Raw genomic sequence first — 23,756 nt, forward strand, 5'->3', positions numbered from 1 at the left:
CCTCTTCTGCCCCCGCGGCCCCTCCACCCCCAGCGCGACAGGCCCAATCCAGCTCCTCTCCCCGCTCCCGCCTCCCAGCTGTCCAGCCCTCCCCGACCCCTACTTAATGGCGGCCACTGCGCGGCCGCGCAGCGGGCGCGCCGCTGGTGCACCGAAGGCACGTCAAAGGCAAGCACGTCTGCGCCCGTCCACGACCCGTCCGCGACCAGCACCAGGAACCCTGGACCTCCGCCCCGCCAACACTACTACCCAGCAGCACTCCATGCACTCAACCCAGGCTGCAACAACAACTTGCAGCTAGCATCACCAGCCGACACCCATGGACCCTTCAGCTGTCACTGCTGCCGGCACACCGGCAGCACCGCCAAGAACACGGATCCAGCACAACCCGCCCACAAGAACACAACCGAACCGAAGACCCTGCAATGCATCCTCCTCCACGTCCGATCCCTCCACAAACACGCCACAGAAATCTGGGACCTCCTCGACAGCACCACCCCGGACGTAGCATTCTTCACCGAAACCTGGACCAACGCCACCTCAGGACTAGACATCGCCATCGCCATCCCCCAAGGATACAAGATCTACAGGAAGGACCGCCCCACCCACCCAGGAGGAGGAATCGCCATCGTCCACAAATCCAGCCTCCGCCTGAGCGCACTCCCTGATGAGTCCACAGAACTGATGGAACACCTTCACTTCAAGATACTGGCCAGCCCCACTGCCGCCCTCCGAGGAACCCTCATCTACCGACCCCCTGGACCCCGCGGACCCTTCGCCAACTCCATCACGGACATTATCTCCCCGCAGGCCATCGCATCCACCAACTACACCCTGCTGGGAGACCTCAACTTCCACCTCGACAATCAACTGGACCCCAACACCACATGCCTCCTGGACAACCTCCACAACATTGGACTCTGCCAGATCGTGACCGAGCCCAGGCACTCAGCAGGACACACCCTCGACCCCCTCTTCACTATAGGAAACTCCATCATCTTCAGCCATACCACCGAACTCCCATGGACCGACCATCGTTGCGTCCACTTCACCTTCAGAACACCCACCATCCACAGACACCAGCACCTGCTTCCACAAAGAAACTGGACCAAAATCACCGACGACCAGCTCATCTCCTCACTCAACAACTCCACCCCAACCATCGCGGAAAACAACAACCTCAACACCGCAGCCCGAACCCTGCATAGATGGATCTCGGACAGCACCAATACCATAGCAACCCTCAAGAAAAACAACAATACCCGTGCCAAGAAAGCCAGAGGGTTTACCACCGAACTTCGAGAGTCCAGGCGCACATGCCGCCACCTCGAAAAGGCCTGGAGAAACACCAAATCCACAGAAGCCCACAACAACTTCAGAGCCGCCACCAACGCTCTCCATCAACTCATCAGAGAAACGAGGAAAAAAGCGATTGAAGACAGAATCTCCACCCACGCACAAAACAGCAATGAACTCTTCAGCATCATCAAGGAGTTCGCCCAACCCACCAGCGAGTCTACCGACATCCCTCCCTCACAAGACCTCTGCGACAAACTCAGCACCTTTTTCCATCACAAAATCAAGAGCATCTACGACAACTTCGACGAAGACAACCAACACACTGAACCCTCACCAACCACCCCAGACACCCGGAAACCAGCGATTGATGACTGGACAGCCCTCACCACCAAAGACACACTGAAGACAATGAAGTCAATCCACTCAGGGGCCCCCACGGACCCCTGCCCCCACCACATCTTCAACAGAGGCGCTGACACCATCGCACCCATGCTCTGCCACACCATCAACCGCTCCCTGGCGACCGCCTCGTTCCCCGACAACTGGAAACACGCCGAAGTCAACCCCCTCCTGAAGAAACCCTCAGCGAGACCCCACCGACCTCAAAAACTACAGACCCATATCCCTGCTCCCTTTCCCAGCGAAAGTCATCAAGAAAGCCATCAACAGCCAACTCGCCACATTCATTGAAGAACACAACATCCTCGACTCCTCCCAATCCGGCTTCAGAAAAAACCACAGTACGGAAACCGCCCTCCTCGCCGCAACAGACATCCGCACCCTACTGGACAAAGGAGAAACAGTAGCCCTCATCCTCCTGGACCTATCAGCGGCGTTCGACACAGTCTCCCACCGCACCCTAATACGCAGACTCTACGACGCAGGAATCCAGGACAAGGACAAGGCCCTTGAATCGATCTGCTCCTTCCTCTCCGGCAGGACGCAACGGGTCAGACTCCCCCCTTTCCTCTCAGACCCCACACCTACCACCTGCGGAGTCCCCCAGGGCTCCTCCCTCAGCCCGACGCTCTTCAACGTCTACATGGCTCCACTTGCCCCCATCGTCAGAACCTACGGACTCAACATCGTGTCATACGCAGACGACACCCAGCTCATCCTCTCCCTATCCAACGAGCCCAACACCGCCAGACACAACTTTCGAGAAGGCATGGAAGCGGTCGCCAAATGGATGAAAAATAGCTGCCTACAACTAAACACCAACAAAACAGAAGTACTCAACTTGGGCCCAAACCCCGATGCCTGGAGCGACACCTGGTGGCCCACCGCCCTCGGAAACCCGCCAATCCCCACAGACCACGCACGCAACCTGGGAATCATCCTGGACTCCGAGCTCAAAATGGACCGCCAGATCAACTCTGTCTCATCTTCCTGCTTCCACACCCTCCGCCTCCTTCGTAAGACCTTCAAATGGATCCCCCTCGAACACCGAAAGACAGTCACTCACGCCCTGGTCACCAGCAGACTCGACTACGGCAACGCACTCTATGCCGGAATAAACAAAAACCTCATCCGCAAGCTACAGAACATCCAGAACGTCGCTGCAAGACTGGTCCTCAACCTGCCAAAACACTGCCACATCTCCCAGCACCTGTGCACACTCCACTGGCTCCCTGTCAAGGCGAGAATCACCTTTAAGATGCTCACCCACGCACACAAGGCCCTCCACGGCACCGGACCAGCATACCTGAAAAGCCGGCTCAAATTCCACACACCCCAAAGGACCCTACGATCAGCCCAGCTCTCCTACGCTGAGGTCCCCCGCACCAGAAAGACCAGATCCGGAGGCCGCTCCTTCTCCTTCCTCGCGGCCAAAGCATGGAACGCCCTTCCGCTCCACCTCAGACAGACAACATCGCTCCCCATCTTCGCAAGAAACCTCAAAACCTGGCTCTTCGACAGACCCCCTCCTTGATGGAATGGAACCTGCACCCCCCACCCCTAGCGCCTTGAGACCCTTACGGGTGAGTAGTTGCGCTTTAACAAACTCCTGATTGATTGACTGATTGATATGTAGAGTGGAGATGCAGGGGCTCTAAGAAAGGGTGAAAAATAACAAAGCCTTGTTAACAAGTAAATGCAGACCACAACAGCACAAAAACTGTGTGTGCTCGGAAGCTTTCTCAGCAGGGCTGACACACACGGGGGCGGAGGGGTGAAGCCCTTTGAGCCCAATGGGTGTTGCGCGCCAAATACGACACCACTGTCTCAAGGAACACACACTTGATCCCCTAAAGTCTTACAAGTAGTGTGAAATCTAATAGCGTTTCACTAACTACGACGCTGTTGCTGGGAGCAGTTCATGATACAGTAATATTTAAATTCACGTTTAAACAAGCCCTTCTCCAACTTCTTTAAAAGCACATTCACCAGAATAATAAGCAGAGGAAGGAGCAGGCACCAAAGAAGACGAGCCAGCTGGAGAGTTAAAAGGCACACTCCGTCAAATAGAAGCAGGGGAGAAGATAAGAATGAGTCAGCTTAGGAGACGAGCGAGCTGTAGCACTGACAAGCACACACCCAGAGCCTTTTCCACCACTGCCACAGCACTACCACTGTGGTACACTGCACCATTGACAAACGCACACAGTGCTCAATACTGCTGACACATTGCAGCACACAGCCACACACACAGAGCCCCCATTGCCTCACAGATCACTACTGCCACCCATAAATACGCCGTCGACCACCACAGCAGCCGTATGGCATTTGTCGTCGAGCCTCAAGGTGCAGAAATGTCTGCACAGGTCACGTTATCGGACGCTCACGGGCGTACACAAGTACGCTTCAGTGCACAAGTGCGCATCACACGCGGGCACCGTAATATGTATTACACAGCAACGGGGCACACCTAAAAAATGTCACAAAACACCAGGATTGTGTACGCGCGCACACACATACACACGCACACACAGGTGTGCACCACACATCCATAGGAGGGGCTTCAACACGCCGCGCATCACACAGCAGTGTCTACACACCAAAGTGCATCACTGCGCAAGATTGTAACGGTACACACATGGGGTGTGTCGCACACCAACACTACTACTGCGCATGCGTACTGAGAGGATTTTATCCATGTCACTCTTAAATTGTATGCTAGGACTCCAATGACCCCCAACAATTGAGTAACTTGATTATTGTGACTGACGCCAATGAAAGGAACTACTCAATACGCAGTGTCATCTTGTTTGAAAAATAAAATGTGTGCATCTTTTATTGAGTTGAAATTGTAAGGTGCCCGGCCTCTGATAACTCTTCAGATCGTCCGGAAGTTGCCTACACTAGCAAAAAAAAAGTTATTCTAATACTAAACGAGTACTTTTTACCTCCACAGTTGTGCTATGCTTTGCGAAACTTGCCTTTTACATGGTTGCACCATCGAAACAGAGCAAATGAAGAGCATATTTTACCTTTCCCTAGCACGGCTGCCACAGCTAATTCTTCTTGACTTTCTGCGGATGACGGTGTGTAGTGCATCCCATTGCAGTGTCTGAACATCAGACATTGATGTGACATGTGACATTAGAGAGCTCATGAATGGCTTGCATTGCTTCCCTCACCTACTACGTGTGAGAAAGTTTTCTCCGACCTTACTGCCTTATTGTGTTATCCCTCATGCCACAGATTTCTCCACTGGGGCCCTTCTGCTGTGGATTCCGTGCCCTTTCTACGTAGTGCACACTTTTATGATGGACACATACATACATTCTCTGTAGTGAAGAAACTAATTATTACATGAGCCTCCTTCAAGACCGCCCCTAAAAATATTACGCTTAAGCTCATAAGACAGGAAAAAGTGGCATTAAAGTTAATGTTTTGTGCAGACATGCAGAGGCATAGTGTGAGAATGCACACTACCGTAAATATGGAAGCAGTAGTCTTGGACTCTGAGCAAAGTAGAAAAAGATTAACACGAAAAAAATACTTAGCTCAAACCCAACAGCAGTAGGATCCCACTATAGACAGATAATCATGATAGTGCTTCACACACCGCCAGAGACCCGAGGCACTTCATTGTGGTTGGGTAAGGTACCTGTGCATGCTTACATTACTGAGGTTGGTATAACTGCAGATACAACAGTGTAGTTCATGCCAGCAGCAATAACGGGAGAGGGGGAGGGGGGTAGGGTGTGCAAGCATGGAGTCAAGAGATGGCCAACCAAAAGAATAAATAGGTGATGACCACTGAGAGGGAACCAAGCACAGAAAGGCAGTAGAGATGCACAATATTAAACAACCAGAAAAAAAGGAATTTTGAAAAGGAAGTCAACTAACCAACCAAAAGTGGTGGCCGTGTCCAAAGCACCTAATAGCTCATATACCGACTACAGCATGCTTCGCAGAGCAGCGCGTGCACTGCCCAGGCTCGACCTTAAAATGAAAGAAACTCTTAACATGATTCAAATTAATGAGCATCAATTATTTTATCAGCTTAAAACTAGAAAAATATCTTCAGTATACCGATTTTAAGAAAGATTAAACGTTATGTGACTGCCTTACTTCAAACAAAAATCTGCAATGAGACATGGGATGAAAAAAAAAGCATGACTACAAAAGAGTACCAGAGGGTCTAGAAGAGAAACAAAGGGATTGTGGTGTGTGAAACCAAACGACAGTCACCCTTTCAACTGACCTATAGAGAAGAAGTATTCAATGACACCCTGACATCTTTGACCATCCATCAGGGTGTCATTGAATACTTCTTCTCCATAGGTCAGTTGAAAGGGTGACTGTCGTTTGGATTCACACACCACAAACCCTCTGTTTTTCTTCTAGACCCTCTGGTACTCTTTTGTAGTCATGTATCTGTTGGGGATGTTCCCAGAGCTTGGTCTATAAATATTCCCTTGGGTCCCATCTCATCGTCGTGTAATTGATGAAAAAAAAGCAACCTAACATTGAAACATAAAAAGCTTTGTAAAGTATTTAGAACAACCATAACTATTCAGCCATCAAGCAACAGCCTACGCACACTATATTGTAACTGCATATGTTTTTCATGTGTACAGTATTAAAATAATTAGCTTTTTATAATGCTTCATTACCACAATTCTGCTGCTTCTAAGAACTTTATTATCAGGTCTTATAACTGCCACGATTTGGCAGCCGGAGGCGTCTACACTAGATATGCAGTGTTGCTCTTCGAGGGCTGGTGCCACGGCATATTTTCATGCACACTCCCGACTATATAATTTGTTATGTTTAGACTCAATGGGTGTAGATTTATCTCCTGTAGACATCCGCATCTAGATTGCTAGTTACATGCACCCCGTCTACTTTTTCATACTACTCTCTGCTTGTTTTGCCAGAAAGTGATTATTGCTAACTAAGCACAATTGGTAATGACTGCAGCGAAATGAAAAGAATGTGCAGAGGCATGGGTGCACGTATAATTTGCATAAAATGAATGCCTTAGAATCTTGCAACATTCTATAAATACTGTACAATATTTACTTGCCTCACTTAGTTTGTCTCTTATTCATACCACTCAACCTACAATTCTGCACTGTGATATTCATATTCATATTTTTGAAAATAAGAAAAAAACACAAAGTATATAATTTGGCAGAAGGCATCTTTTTGATTTGTGCTGATGTTCAAGGTAAATTTAATGGGAACTTCAAGCCACTTTTACGTTTCTATGGACTCTATGTTGAGACGCAAGAACTAGTGCGAGAAAGATGTCTCCATGCAGTCTCTGCACATGGGATCTGACTTCAAGCGCTCTTAGAAGGTGTGGAGGGGGTGGACAAAATAATGGAAAGAGGGTTCAGATAAAAATAAGTCATCTGGGATAACAACTAAGCACTGAACTAAGCAGGCTAAAACTGATATGAACTATGACTACATAAACCAGACTATCAGCATTGACTTTGACCAGCAGCATAGCAACTAGACAGAAAATATGATCCCGCTAGCATCTCAACACATCCATCCAGGAACTCGAAATACTCCGAAGGTCGGTCTTGTGTATTTCTTTGATTCTGAGGGGACGGGGTCCTTTGCGGGGTATCCTCTATCTCGTGTGGCCATCCTTTGGTCACACACATCGGTTCCCTGGCTTGGACTGGCCATAGGTGAGGGGGCCTCATGCTATGTGGCAAAACCTATGCGAGGGTGAGGTGTCCTATTATACACGCCATGGGGGAGGTTCCCCCATGGGGTGTACAATACAACGGTTTCGCAGCAGCTAGACGCTGCGCTGAGGGTAACGTGTTTCCTGCTTATGCATAGTGCACTAGCAGCACCTGGTTCGTCGCTATTGGTTGCTAGGCATGCAGGGTCTCTCCCTCTGACAATGCACACTAGTGCAAGAAGTCCCATGTTTCTCTGCCGCTGCTCCCCTTACCTCGTTGCTATGTCCATCAGGAGTGGCGCACAAGGTACCTCGCCGAGCGACTTCAGCCAGTCGGCGGCCTAAGCAGGAGCTTTCCTGCAGTAGCAGACAGCGGAAGTGCTGCCCTGGGAGCTGGAGTCCTGCATGCCCTTCCGGCAGACAGCAAAATGGATCAAAAAAAGCAGAAGCCCGCGAATGGTGCGCGTGCGCGCCACAGCGAGCCGTGGTTTAAATGATCGCGCCCGTGCCTGGGCACGATAATTGAAACCACATGACGGTCTATTGGTGTCTATTACACGCACCAAGCGCATAAGCCGTGGGCGGAGCAATGCGCTCGCCTTTGGCCAGATGCGTGCAGTCTATTATAAAAAGTCGACACACAAAGTCCAATAGCGGGCCACAATAGGAAAAGCACACCCACAGGCGTGTGCGATTCCTAGGTCAGCTTCCAGTCCCCGTTTTTCACATACTAAAGGCCTCGTGCTGCGCAGGGCAACGCTAGACGCGAGACCTAAAAAGGTCTGGGGTAAAGCAAAAAGTTTAGGGAACTTTAGCTAAAAAGGGCCAAGTCCAACACTGACATTATACACTGTATAAGATAGATCGCTACAAAATGCACAGACAGGTTTAAGATAAAAGGGCGCTTCCAAAATGCAGATTTTAGTGTTAACCTTTTGCATTTCTTTCAGGGAAGCAGGTACCCTGGCTAAAAGGCTTTTTTCTTGTTAAGCCTTCTGCCTGCCTTTGGGTTCACTGAACAGGAGAATCCCTAAATGACACTTCAGTTGAAGCATTTAAACTATCAGAAATAGCTATCCCGGGACAGTTGTCTTTTCACAAAAAGACCGGGTGCATCATTTCATAAATTAAAAAAAGTATGAGGATGTCTTGCCTCACACAAGAATTAACTTGTCTGCCTGCTATGAATACACAAAGTGTACCGACTAACAAATCACCCCTTAACTTTGCTCAAGGGCCGACAAGAGGCCTTAGGAGCAGAAAAGGGCCACAGAGAGGCTAGTTAAGGAAATAAATGTTCCCTGATGTGCGCAGGAGAGCTCACCACTCTGCTCTCCTCTTGCTCTTTTGCCCTCCCTGTGTCCTCCATGTTGCTTCTCCCCAATCGCACCCTCTCTGTTGCGTCCTCTGGCCGGAATTGCCGCTTGTTGCTCCCCTCGCTCGCGTTGAGTCGCCTGCTGGCTTTCCCCCAAAAACATTTTCACACATTTTTTCTTTTTATTTGCCAGTCCAATCAGACAATGCAAATAAAAATAGTCATCGTTTTGTAGGGGTTCACATGCATGCCTACACAGACCCAATACTTTGTTTCTTCTTATTTAGCCATGCCACAAGACCTATGCTTGTTTGAATCTGCCTGGTGTTTATTTACTTTTCATGATTAGTTCAGTCATTCAAACAAAATTAAATGATCTTGCTAAACCAAATATCATTATTTTTTTGGGGTTGCTCCCTCAAATTTTTCATTTTGACGGTGAAGGGTGGAAACAATAAAAAGGATGGCCACACCAATGGTAAACTATCCAACAAGCATGATTCCATCCCTACTTTCAGACGATTTTCACCACAACTTGTACATGATAATAAATACATTTCTCTGGAAAAAGAAACATCCTAGGATCTCCATTAAAAACTAACACTTCTTAAGGAGCAAGGAAGGGTGAATTTTGGAAACTTTAAGAACGATCATACAATCTTTCTTTTCAAACAAAGCACCAGATGGCTTACTAATACATACTCATACCAACCACCATTGTTGGAAACTGAAAAAGCCATCCTAAATAATTGAGATCTAATTTCATAACTCACATTTATCAACACCGTGTTTCCCCACTCGAGTTGCATACTAAAGGATACTAAAACAACTTGCAAATAGATTCTAAATTTTAAAAAATCAATCTTGACATCACTGCGGAATTATAAGAAGAATAGGTGGCGTCACCATAGACTGGACTGAATGGACATCTAGATAAACATCTGGGAACTAACTCTGATCCATTAGTCTATGCAAATTTACAACAAGCACATTGCCTTCAAAACATAAAATGTTCTATGCTTTTAAAATGAAAGGGGGTGCTAAAGTAATCTAAAATCAGAGACACCAACCCTTCAATCCTTAACCTTATTACAAAGAGGATAAATGGTCCTTAAGATATATGCATTACTTCAGTTCAACAAGCACATACTTGAACACAATCCTAATGGAAAGCAGAATTTAGTGCTGGCTTTTCTGGAACTGAGTGGACGAAAACATGAAACTCCCCTTTTAAAAATAAACTCACTCTCACTGACACAAACCAAATTCTAATTACTTCATAGAACGTTATCGACACCAATAGGGCTCCACTAAAAGAACCTAGGTTACAATCCTAATTTTGGGAAATATGTCACAATCAGTGACCCAGGACATGTGATGTTTTAGTGCCCAACCTTGGAAGCATTTTCATTGGAAATATATACATCTCTGAATACCAAATCCATAAAGCATTTTTCTTGGAACCGAAACCACAGAATCATGTATCAGAGGTTCAGCAGATCGAGATTTCTTAGACCTGATGCTCACGTTTGGCTCCAAAATTGTATTATTGAATTGGAAAAATATGACAAATGTTGCATTTCATGCTTCCTTACCTCGCCACATTTGTGAAAGTGTTATACTTTTGGTGGTTGGTTCTACTATTTCTACTGCAAACTTAACCACATTGGGGAAAGTATTGGGCTTTGGGTGGTAAAGGGGTGGATTTAGTATTCTCACTCCAAACTAAGACACATTGGGGAAGTGTTGGACTTGGGGTGTGCAGTCAATATACTATTTCCATTTAAAATGTAGCCACATTGAAGACCATCTTTTAGGGGTTGTATTTGCTATTCCCAGTTTAAACCTAGCTATATTGCGGAATGTGTTGGACTTGTGGATTTGTTATTGCCATTCCAAACTTGGCCACTCTGGGGAAAGTGTTGGACTTTGGGGGTTGGATATACTCTTCTACTCCAAACTTAGTCACGCTGGTGAAGGTGTTGGACTTTGTGGGCAGCGGTAGGCAGATGTACTATTTTCACTCCAAACCAAACCATATTATGGAATGGTAGGACAGGGGAAGGAGATCCACTATTCCTAACCACATGGGAGAATGTGCTGGACTTTGCTGGGTAGGTGAATCTATTATTCCCACTCTAAACTTAACAACATTGGGGACAGTGTTGGAATTTATGGTAGGGAGTGTTACTATTCCCACTCCAAATTTTACTACAAAAATTTGTCGGAAATCACAACTGCCATTCAGGAGAGCAAGGGCGCTAAGGCCCCTGGCACTGACAGCGTTCTCATTGATTTGATTTTAGGTATGAGCCAACTTTATGGGCACCTTTACTGACAAATATTTTAATTCCATGAGACATCACACAATTCCAAGATCTTGGGCCCTTTCAATCATAGTGCCCATTTTTAATAAAAAGGGGAGTCACTTTGAGCCTCATGATTATTTCCCTATCTCCTTGATAGACATCCCAGCTAAGATATTTGGAAGAGTCCTGCACAATAAGATACAAACATGGGCCAATTAAAATAATGTATTGAATGAGTGTCAGCTGGGTTTCTGTAATGTAATAGGTATGGTGAAACAATGCATGCATTTACAGCTTATTATAGGCAAATACACTGTGGTTAGCAGTCTAACCTGTATCTTGCTTTTATGGACTTGTCGACGGCCTTTGACTGTGTAAACAGGGCTAGGTTATGGCAAATTGTAATCGAAATGGGAATGGACCCAATACTGATGCGCACTTTAATATCTTTGCACCATGAGACAAAAGCATGTGTAGGTTGTTTGGGACTTGTGGGAATACCTGATGTTTTTAATGTTGGGGATATCGTCGAGGGTGTGTGCTTGCCCCTTTATTTATTTTATATATAAATAACCTCAGTTTGGATCTTATAAATAGCACCACTGATGTGCCTATGGTAAACGGTAAACCCATTCCTGTACTTTTATATGCGGATGACGCGATTTAATGGCCTGCACCTCGAAAGCCTTACATATTTTAGTTAATTCCTTTGTGGATTTTATGGAGAAATTAGATCTAAAGACTAATTTCTCAAAATCGATCTTTACCCATCACGATAGGCCCAAATACATTAGTGGACACCAGCACTTTTACATATCTAGGGATTTTATTTAGCGCCTCTAGTTCATGGGCATCCCAAATTGCGCAGAAGAGAATGAAATTTTCGAAGGTAGGCTTACCATCACCACCAGGAGGGAGCACTCTTGCTCCACTCCAAATATGTTCAGCTCAGTGTGTACCTGTTGCTACTTGTGGGGCAGGAGTATGGGGCATTAGTGACCCACAGCCTCTGCAAATGGAGGAAAATCGATGTTGCAGGCATTTATTGTTGGTGCCTGCATTGACCTCACATTTTATTTGCCATAAGGAGTTCACATGACATTATTTATGTGCCCGTTTAAGCATTTGTCCCACTCTGCTGTGGCTCTCTGTTATGTGAAAGTGTCAGCCTCACTCACTACAAAGCTACTTTTTGACTGCCGCGCCTGTGACTAAGGTCTCTCTATTCCTTGACTGTCCTACGTAAATAAATTCACTGGAAGGGATCGGTGTAAGGTTTGCTGTTTCTGAGTCAGTTATAGGTGCACTACCTACAGAAACCAAGCACAGGCCCTGTTGTTGAAACATTGCAAGGTATCAGGTTGCATGAGGAATCGCAGAAACCCTCTATTGAGGATTACTTACTTGCTCATTTCAGTGCTGTTTTAACTCATTGCCTGATGAATACAACCGGGAGTTGGGTGCGCTCGCTTCTATTTCAATTTAGAGCAAGGGCCCTGAAATATTCCCTTAGCTTCCTGTGAGGTTTCCAGCACAACTTGAGCTCATGAGTTTGCCTGTGTAACAATGTATCTAAGCAAATTATGATTCATTTTATTTTCTTCTTTGGTTACTACCAATTATTTACGAGAATGTATTTAGTACCTATCATAAATGCCAAAAACCTTTCTAGGTGTCTACAATATTTAACTGACAATGAAACCTGTTGTTGGGTAAGTTTGTTTCTCAATCAGCCGTACATTCAAGAATCACTATGCACTTTAATTAACATCTTGCACTATTTTAGACTATTTATCTATGCATCCCATGCTTTTACTCAAGTTCTATATGATAGATGTCGGTCTCTTTTGATGTTCATTTTTATCTTTTTTGTATGTATTTTAAACTGCTTTTGTGGGGGGGTCTCCCTCCCTGCCGAATAAAGATGTTTTGATTGATGGATTAGTTCAGTCTCTTAATGATAAAAATATTTCCATAAGACATCAGGAGTGAATATGTTGCTGTCCACGCCTGCGCTGCGCTTTTGACAAGCCTCCCAGGCCATGTGCTTCCAGCCGAGAATAGTCCTGTGAAAGTTCATGCAGGCCAACTGGATACTTAAAATGTGACTGCATTCTTGGAAATTGCCAGTTTAGCTGCCAGTTTTCTGGCAAGGACTTTAAATTGTGCTCTATCCAAATAAACAATCGTATTCCGAGAGAGCCAACATTGTCCTAAAGCACTTCACTAAGCGTCATACTTTATTTTGACTCCATTAACATGTGCTGCTGCAGGCTGCACTGTCTCTGCCATCGCCTTCCTCTGTCAGTTGCACCAAACTGGTAGAAGACTGCTGATCCTTCTGATGCACTTCGGGATTCCTTCCAGGACTGCTCTTAATTCTCCCAGCAGCAGATCCTGTAGCCAGCACATGTAAACAAAGCTGTTCTTCGCTTTGCCCACACTTTTCATGAGTATTCCACTACTAAGTATGGAAGCACACCATGACGTCCCTCCTTACACTGCATACCAGCCATTTGTCTTGGGCATTGGTGAGGCAGTCTTTGAGCTGCTGCCTTTTGCTTGTTTGCTCATGAGATGCAATTTTAATTGTTTCATTATGTTCATGTTATTTATACAGTTACTGTTGAATCACTTATGAGTCTTCAGATCTTGTTGCAAAAACATTATTGTTGCATATAAATTGGCAGTCTGAGCACATAGGAAGTTTCTTAACTATGTTTTACATCATGATTGCAGGTTTCAGATAATGCCCCACAATGAGCAAGGTATTGTTTCCTCACCCTTAAACGAGTACCCAGTAGTACAGTCTGGGAAAAGGCATATAGTGGCACTCTAATGCAGAGAGCAGACAACACCTTTCTTTGAATGAGGTGCCACTTTGCACACTCAGGAAGTGGGAACCCACATGATTAAAAAAAACATATACAATAGAAGTAATTATTCTGAAATAACCATTTTATTCACTTTTGTAAGGTAATATTAATGACAGATTACAATCTGCTTCAGGTGGAGTGCTAAATCAATGGTAGATAGGTGGCCTTGAATGCTTTGCTAATTTATTTCATAGCAATAGGTCGAATATCTTACTTTTTAAAACACAAACTGTGCCTAGTTTTAAAGAATTCGTCCATTTGGCCATAACAACATAAAATAAATTGGATCCTAAACAGCAATAATGTTTGTAAAGAATATTTGCTTAGTCAGGGTGACATCCCTGCCCCCTCTCTCCAGTGGTTGAAAAGTAGTCCCATGCTAGACCCATGAAAAATAGCAATTTTCAGGGGGACCTAACCAGGATAAGATGGTAAAACCAACTAAAACTATGAATCCTGAACACAGACAACTTGGTTTTTTGACACAGGCTTCTATATGTTTTTTTTATTTCAGTACATTTTCTATTGAAATTATAAATACACGGTGCATTACACTTGACTCACTAATGAGTAGGGAACTCAGTGAGGCAGAAAAGTTTGTCCTCTGGACATCCACCTCGAGAAAGAAAGTAACGACCACCCTAAACCAAACCAAATTCTGGCTGATACACAAAGCATACTGGACCCCCGCCCGCCTAGCCTCCGTAGGGATCCGCAAAAAATGACACATGCTGGAACTGCCTCAATATATTTACTAAGTACAAGATTCTTACTTGAGTAAAAGTTTGCAACAACATAAAAATTCTATTACATATATAACATACAGTATTTCATTCCTATATATCTAATACCATCATAAAGCTTTCTCTCTCCTTGTTTCCTCATAGAGCCTGCATTTAGGTTGTGGTCTCTTACATTTATGGAATTTATTGTTACACTTTCATGTTTTCTCATATATTAGGATCCTGAAGAAGGCGGACCTCCGCCGAAACGCGCGTAGAGACTGACGATAAAAAACTGTATAGAATTAGGAATAAGTGTATTTCTTTGATTTTTGTAGTGACTTACTGATGAACTGTTTGAAATTGCTATGTGTTCAAAATTTATGATGGTATTAGATATATAGGAATGAACAACTGTATGTTATATATGTAATAGAATTTTTATGTTGTTGCAAATTTTCTCATATTGATATAACTTTTTAACTGTGAACGGTACCTATTTGGTTTGCATGGCTTTACATGTATTTTAATACCTGCTATTCACATTTTCAATTTTATCTACTGTGAATTATATTGCCTCTTTTTCTATGTGGGAAATAAATAAATTTATGAATAAAAATAACTTTTACTCAAGTAAGAATCTTGTACTTAGTAAATATATTGAGGCTCTTGGTTATCCTTCAATTATATCTCGACCCTTATGACAGTTGGGATTTAGTGGCCTAGGAAGTTATAAATATTTGATTAATTACCCTGTCCTAGGAACTACATACGGAATGAGGGGGTCCTTGTTTTATAAAGAAAACATGCTGGAACTGCAACAGACAGAAAGGCGATCTAGCACACCTGATCTTTCACTGCCCCAAGGTTAAAAAATTCTGGCGCAAGATAGGCGAACTTATAAACGACATAACGGGCACCCCACTCCAGCTCGAGTTAGACAGCTTAGCCACAGGCTTTATGACCCACACAATCAAATCCAGAGAGGACAGGGACCTGATTGACCTACTATTAACAGCAGCGGTCAAGACAGTACTGAACAACTGGAAAGACAAGGGAAAGGCCTCTTTCAAAACCTGGTTCAACTGGGTCACCTTTCTAAGGGGGGGCAGACACCATAACGGGCAATCACACACTGAAGACACACACAAAGTGCGAAATGTGTCTCTCTCTGGACAACTACCTGTCCTTGCACAAGCCGCCGTAAACATCGTAGCAAGCGAAGCTCCTGCAGGAGACATAATCCGGCCTAGAATAGTAATGCATGCCCTCCAGGACCACAACCAAACTAAACTCTCCCTATACCTCCCACCTTTTGCTCCTTCTCTTTCTCTTTTCCTGCCACTGAGGGGGTGGACAATTCAACGGCCGCGAAAGGGACAATCTCACCGGCCACACGAATGTATACACAGCGCGACCGCAGATGCGGGGAAGACGGGGCAGAGAGCCGAGATGTAAGCCACAAGATGACACGAGCAACAGGACGCAATGCCAAGTCTACGCAGCCAGTCAGAAATGCCAAAAGCCAATGTTATGTTATGTGATATTGTTACCTCTGTGCCCCCCCCCCAGACCTCAACAAACAAACACCTTCAATACTGCAATATGCTACCAACCTAAATAGAACAGGACACCAAGTAGCATACCTTCTATATGTTTTTTAATCCCTCTACAGAACTTTGGAATATAAGCATTGTCTTCGACTAAAAGCAGAACAGTAAGATGCGGGGCTCTCTGTTTAACTGCCCATGCGTTGAAGCAGTTGCATATGGGGCCTCAAAAACAGAAATGATTGTTTCACCTTCAGTGAACATTGCATACCAAAACTTAACAGATATTGGAGCAAGTGACAAATTTCCTGATGATTTGCCAGATGGCTCCAAAATTATAAGTTAACCAAAAAAATGCCTTGTAACTGAAAAATGTGATTGAACCATAACCACAATGCTGTCGCCAGTTGCTGTAGATAGATGCAGATATATATATCCAAGAGTTCAACGAGTGAGCCGATATCCATGTCTATATACGGGAGAACAAGAATGTTCTTCAGGAATTAGGCTGCAAGACAAGATTGGATGGGTGCTCAGGAGTTTGAAGTTGGCACAGGTGGCAGTGAGTGCTATGTATGAGTCCAGACACATTTGGCTATCAAAGTAAACCTGTAGGGTTTGTGCAGAGGCTGATAAGTTAAGGGTATCTAGTGCGAATGTCATTTTGAGGTGGAGTTAAGGAGATAAATGAGAGTTTGGGGAAGCAAAGGGTCTTAGCGTCTGATTGCTCATAGGTCATTTGGATTGCCATGGATGAAGTGAGGGTGAGAAAAGAGAAATTCTGAGCTATTCATCAAGAGTTCATATGGGAAGCTAAAGACAGAGAGCACTACTCTATCCCCTCACAGGGTCGGGATATGTCGAAAAAGGCTTGGAACCAGAATGGAGCGTTGGGAGACTCCACGGTAAGAGGTGGATGAATATGGGATAGCAGCAGCACATGGAGGAGGAGCAAAAGGAGAGCAAAAGGATAGAGAGTAGGTGACGCAAGCAAGGGCAGGATTATGATCCAGGAGCATTTTGAGGATTGAATTGTCAGATTCTGCTTTTAAGCGCTGGATCGGTTTGTTTATTGAGAGAAGGTTTGTTCGAGCCTAGCAAGGATGTGCGATGTGGAAATGCTCTGGGGGGTTATGAATTGAGCTGTGAAGATGTCAAAGTTGGGTGCAAGAAGGGTTGATTATGGAAAGATTTAGTAAGAGTGCTTTTGTGGAAATGGGTAGGAGGGTTTCAATAGTACGGCAAAAAGATGAGATGGGTGAACAATTTGGAGAATTTGAGACAGCCAGGCAGCTAGTGTTGCAGCATTGTCTTAGATATAAAGAATCAGGTTTAATCTACAGATATTTGTAAATAAACCGCAACAAAAGATTGCAAGGTTCTGCACTTATGGCGTGGGTGTCGGGATAACAATATTTGTGGGTCAAGAGTGAGTGAGTAAAGACAAGACGAAGTTGTAGAGTGCTCATCTTTCTTCATTTCCAGCTATGAGAATGCCTGCTTGGTTTCAAGACATTTGTGTTAAAAGGGGTATGGGGTGGCGTGGAGTTGGGCAGTGATTGATGATTGACTTCAGGTTCTTAGAAAAAAGTATTGAAAAGAGTGGCAGGTATATAATGTAGTCAATACAATAGGAGCTAAAGGGGGAACAAAAGGACAGCCAGCCCCCCACTCAACGCATTCAAAATCACTCAACGGCTGTCCCTGAATAGATACAACGAAAAATTCTAATTCCAGCACGAGGGGGGTATTATAACCTCATCCACGACTCCCTGTATGACCAATCTGTCACTATGCTGTACTATGCTGTAGTGTATCCTGATTCTAGAATAAACTACCATCAAAGACCCACCCATAAACTGAAAAAAGTGTGGAAAGGAGAGAAAGCACCTCACGGTTGCAACACCAAGGGGGATGCTGACTGGTACTCACCAGCAAACTAAATTGTTTAATTATGTTTTAGTCTAGTTAATTCCATTGTTAAGTCAGCATACTTTGTTTTGCTAGCAATTATAGTTGTATCTGCACATGATGGACACAGGAACTTGCTCATCTCAAACATAATACACGTTTGACTAAACAAGCAGCTACAATCATAATCTTTATTCATTACAGGTGTGAAAGACTTTGTTCTGCTAGCCGGGCGATTCATCTTGGCTCTTGCTCTTTTCAGTTTACTCGTTTCCTATGTGACTCCGTGGATTCAGTCTTATTCAATGGCGTCTTCCAGAATCTCCCCTTCGAACGGTAAGGAACGAATATGAATTCATAATTTCTGTGTTTTTAATCACATGAATCGCTACATTAAAATCAAATCATATTAAATAGTACACATGTACAGATGCAGCAACCAAAAACTGCAGGAATAAGCAACAAATTCATTAAAATAATGGAGGTATCGGGGTGACTGAGATGGAGAGTATCTCCTTTGGTATAACGGCTTCCCAGCGGATACCATGCTTTTTGTTTTCTTGATTCGAGTAAAGCAGGTTCGTTTATTCCAGATTCTAGCGTCTGTACCTTATATTCAACTAACCTCACCATCAAGAGAACCTTTTTGACAAAACTTTTTTTTGGGTTGGTGTTGCAGTTTACTGTTGTTGGAAACACTTCATTTATTCACCTAACACCTTCATCATATTATCGCCAACACAGTTCCCCTGAAGATTAAGTCTACTGTGCGATTTCATGCATGTTACACTGGATACCAGGGCAATTCAGTTAACGTCCTGTGGAAACAGCCTTTATCATTATAGTGTGTTTGAAATACTCTTCATGCTGAGCTTTGTTTAGTGAGAAAGTTGTATCTAGAAGAGGCTCGGCCTACTAATAGGTTATGTGTCTGGTGGTGGACTGGCCTCTTGATGCAGACCTTTGTTCTGGGTGGCAACTGAATGTAGAAGAGGCTTGGCCTAATAATAGGTCAATTGTCTGGTGGGGGGCTGGCCTCTTCATGCTCACTTTTCTTCATGGCAGAAGTGGTAAGTGTAAGGAGCTCGTCCTACTAATAGTCGATGTGTCTGGTGGGAGACTGGCCTCTTGATGTAGAGCTTTGTTCAAGGTGACAACTGCATGTAGAAAAGGCTTGGCCTACTAATAGGTGATGTGTGTGGTAGCAGATGGGACTTCATGTTCAGCTGTATTCAGAGCGAAGACTGAATCTAGAAGTTGCTTGGCATATAGTAATAGGTGATATGTCTAATGCAGGGCTGGCTTTTTTGGTTGAGTTTTGTTCAGGGTAAAAGTTGTATGTAAAAGAGGCTTGGCCTACTAATAGGTGATGCATGTGATGGGAGACTTGCCTCTCTATCTCAATAGCTCACCAAGTGGAATGCTGTATGCAGAAGAGCTTTATATACTAACGGGTAATGTGCCTGGCATAGGAATGGCCTCTTCATACTGACCTTTCTTCATGGCAAAAGCAGTATGTAGAAGAGGCTCAGCCTACTGTTAGGTAATGTGTTGATGGGGGGCTGGTCTCTTCATGCTCACTTTTCTTCTTGGCAAAAGTGTATGTAGATGAGGCTTGGCATACTAACAGGTGATGTATGCGATGGTGGACTGGCCTCTATATCTCAATAGATCGCTTCATGTGGAAAGCTGTATGTAGAAGAGCTTGGTATACTAACAGGTAATGTGTCTGGCGAAGGAATGGCCTTTTCTTGCTGACCTTTCTTCATGGCAAAAGCTGTATGTAGAAGAGGCTTGGCCTACTAATCGGTGGTGTATGTTTTGGGGTGTGCACTCTTTTGTTGATCCTTGTTCAGGACGAAAGCTGTATCTTTAAGATGCTCGACATATAATAATAGATGTATTCCGAACTCTTCTGGTTGAACTTTGCTCATGGCAAAAACTGTATGTATAAGAGGCTTACCACCATACTACTAAAAGGTGATATGTGTGATGGGAGGCTGGCGCCTCTATATCAATAACTCACTTTAGGGCGAAACCTGCATGTGTACGAGGCTCGGCCAACTATTAGGTAATGTGTCTGGTGGGGGGCTGGCCTCTTGGTACAGAGCTTTGTTCAGGGTGACAGCTGTGTGTAGAAGAGGCTCGGCCTACTATTAGGTAATGTGTCTGGTGGGGGGCTGGCCTCTTGGTACAGAGCTTTGTTCAGGGTGACAGCTGTGTGTAGAAGAGGCTCGGCCTACTATTAGGTAATGTGTCTGGTGGGGGGCTGGCCTCTTGGTACAGAGCTTTGTTCAGGGTGACAGCTGTGTGTAGAAGAGGCTCGGCCTACTATTAGGCAATGTGTCTGGTGGGGGGCTGGCCTCTTGGTACAGAGCTTTGTTCAGGGTGACAGCTGTGTGTAGAAGAGGCTCGGCCTACTATTAGCTAATGTGTCTGGTGGGGGGCTGGCCTCTTGGTACAGAGCTTTGTTCAGGGTGACAGCTGTGTGTAGAAGAGGCTCGGCCCACTATTAGGTAATGTGTCTGGTGGGGGGCTGGCCTCTTGGTACAGAGCTTTGTTCAGGGTGACAGCTGTGTGTAGAAGAGGCTCGGCCTACTATTAGGTAATGTGTCTGGTGGGGGGCTGGCCTCTTGGTACAGAGCTTTGTTCAGGGTGACAGCTGTGTGTAGAAGAGGCTCGGCCTACTATTAGGTAATGTGTCTGGTGGGGGGCTGGCCTCTTGGTACAGAGCTTTGTTCAGGGTGACAGCTGTGTGTAGAAGAGGCTCGGCCTACTATTAGGCAATGTGTCTGGTGGGGGGCTGGCCTCTTGGTACAGAGCTTTGTTCAGGGTGACAGCTGTGTGTAGAAGAGGCTCGGCCTACTATTAGGCAATGTGTCTGGTGGGGGGCTGGCCTCTTGGTACAGAGCTTTGTTCAGGGTGACAGCTGTGTGTAGAAGAGGCTCGGCCTACTATTAGGCAATGTGTCTGGTGGGGGGCTGGCCTCTTGGTACAGAGCTTTGTTCAGGGTGACAGCTGTGTGTAGAAGAGGCTCGGCCTACTATTAGGTAATGTGTCTGGTGGGGGGCTGGCATGTGTCTGGGGGGCTGGCCTCTTCATGCTCACTTTTCTTTAGGGCAAAAGTGGTATGTAAAAGAAGCTAGACTTACTAATAGTCGATGTGCCTGGTGGGGAACTGGCCTCTTGATGTAGAGCTTTGTTCAGGGTGACATCTGTATGTAGAAGAGGCTCGGCCTACTATTAGGTAATGTGTCTGGTGGGGGGCTGGCATGTGTCTGGGGGGCTGGCCTCTTCATGCTCACTTTTCTTTAGGGCAAAAGTGGTATGTAAAAGAAGCTAGACTTACTAATAGTCGATGTGCCTGGTGGGGAACTGGCCTCTTGATGTAGAGCTTTGTTCAGGGTGACATCTGTATGTAGAAGAGGCTCGGCCTAATAATAAGTGATGTGTGGTGGGCACTAGTCTGTTTATGCTGAGTTTTGCTCAGGGTGGCTTTTACATACATATCTCTGCATGAACAGAGATCGTCAAGCACAAGCCAGTCCTCCATCACTGATCACCGCTTATTAGTTAGCCAAGCCTGTTCCATAGTTGTCTGTGAGGCAATGAATAGAGTGTCTTCTCTGTCAACTTCCATAATGTACATAGTCATTCAGGGCCAATTTTGGCAGTGCGTTGAAAGTCAATTAATAAACCTCCTGAATGTTCTGCTGCTGTTTGGAGTGCTGGGCTAAAGCTGCATTGATGTGTTTAACTTAAGTGTGTTAATGTACATTATGATTTCTTGGTGATCCCTTAAAAGCCTTCAGCTTTTGTTCTTGTCTTATGGTTTGCTTTCCTGCAATCACTTTGTTAACCAAAACCTAAATTCCTTATTCCAACATACATTTAAGCATCTGTGTAGAGTTGGAGGTTGCCCTTACACTTCAAGGCGCGCAGACAATATTTTGGAGGGCTAGTGTGGAACGAGCAAACCTTTAGCTGCCTAAACCTTTTTGGTTGAGCCTGCACCCATGAGATCTGTGAACTCCGAGGGCACCATGGATTTTTGATTTCCAAGGATTGAGTATACAGGCTTGAGTTTAGATTATTTTTATTGGCTCCATTAGCAGCTGAAGAAAAAGCTGGGTTATAAGTCATCTGTTGTGGAATTTGAATTAAAAGGCTATAGTAATAACACAATATACATGCCTATCACTTCGTATCATTTAATGCATATGTGTAGCGCTGCTACACTCGGGCTTCCAGGGATCATGTCTCCTTTTTAGGTAGAGCCTGAGTCAACGCGCATGTGTGGCTCACTGATTAGAGCGGCAGACCCTGATGCAGAGGTCTGGCCCGGGACCAGGGTTCAATTCCCGACGCGGCAGGGTCCTGAGCCCAAAAATGTCCACGGACTCGATAATTCTCGCCACAGTGCCTACTCTAATCATGGGGTCCCACGCTGCAACTCTGGGCAATAGCTTGCTTAATCTCCACTACGGCGGCCCACCTGCTGCGGGATGCCTGGCTTTCACCTTGGGGATGCCCAGTAGGGGTTATCTCACAGGGAAAAGCCAGGACGGGTTCCCAAGGCAAGCGCCTTGATGCCTTCGGGTGATACGAGCTATATAAGTCGCAATACATACATACATGCGCTGTCTGCGAGACGACTTGTCCTGGAGTATGGAGGAGAAGCGGCGTCCACTCTCCGCCCATATTTGTCATTGGCTTGTGTCATTGTCTTTCGTAAATGCTGGCTTCTGATTCCTTAGTAAGCATGTTAGTCCCTCCTTAGTACCGCCTTGTCTTCAGTTGTAACCTCCCATGGCGACTGGCCCCTTTACTTCGGTTGTTACACTGTACATGTTTTTAAGTCTGTGAGCACTCTTTTCTTTAATGAGTTTCTCTACGTGCAGTTACAACGTGCGCTGCTTCAGTTTTTTCTTATGTTTGTTTTTGTCAGTGCACTAATGTTTTCGTAAGACTTGTTTAGGCTAGCCATTCGGAATGTTGGCTCCCACGGGCCTTAATCCCTCAGAAAGGCTTTACCTTCATTTGGTCTAGTTTATGTGCTTATTTGTTTGTTCGTGCTACCCCGGCCGCTTATTCCCCCGCAAGGCTTTCCAGCATTCATTTATTTGTCATTTACGGGCATGATTTAGACAAAAAAATTAAAATTGCACGAACCTCGCCCCAAGGTATTGGAGCGCTTTTTCAACTCCTCTTCTAATGGGACAGGGAGCGTTGATATTTAGCGCGATTTATGTGCTTTATTTGTAAAAATAAAAAATATATATATTTCATCGCGCAAACTCTACCCCAAGCGTGGTGTAGTTCATGTTTTGTTCACGCTACCGGGGGCGCTCATTGCCCCTTGCAAGGCATATGTATTTGTCTTTTGGGTGCTTTATTTAATAAGAAAATGCACATCGTGCGAACTCCGCCCCAAGGGATCGGATCACTTTTTCAACTCCTAACATTTTCATGGTGTTGTGAAGTCAGCACACTAGTAGTTGGGAGTGGGCGGAGCTAGGGGGCCAGAGGAAGAGGAGGAGCGGACACAGGAAAGGGGCAGTTAGAGTAGGGACAGGGTTGGAGTAAGAAGTGTTAAATAAAGATCCAGTTAGACAGCAGTAAGTGTCTGTGTTTATTGTAGCTGGATGCTACAACTGGCGACGAGGGTGGGATAGAG

At 45.2% G+C, this 23,756-nt stretch overlaps 1 protein-coding gene across 2 annotated transcripts in view; it reads left to right on the plus strand.

Moving 5' to 3' along the window:
• Positions 1 to 23,756, plus strand: part of UBXN8 (UBX domain protein 8) — a 311,380-nt gene that overhangs the window by 24,768 nt on the left and 262,856 nt on the right. For both annotated transcript variants that reach the window (XM_086961933.1, XM_086961932.1), the window contains exon 2: positions 18,284 to 18,415. In XM_086961933.1, coding sequence (XP_086818059.1) covers positions 18,284 to 18,415 — 132 coding nt within the window. The remainder of the gene's footprint in view (positions 1 to 18,283; positions 18,416 to 23,756) is intronic.

The sequence above is a fragment of the Lissotriton vulgaris genome, chromosome 3_1 (assembly GCF_964263255.1).
Source record: "Lissotriton vulgaris chromosome 3_1, aLisVul1.2, whole genome shotgun sequence".
In the NCBI taxonomy this organism is placed as follows: Eukaryota; Metazoa; Chordata; class Amphibia; order Caudata; family Salamandridae; genus Lissotriton; species Lissotriton vulgaris.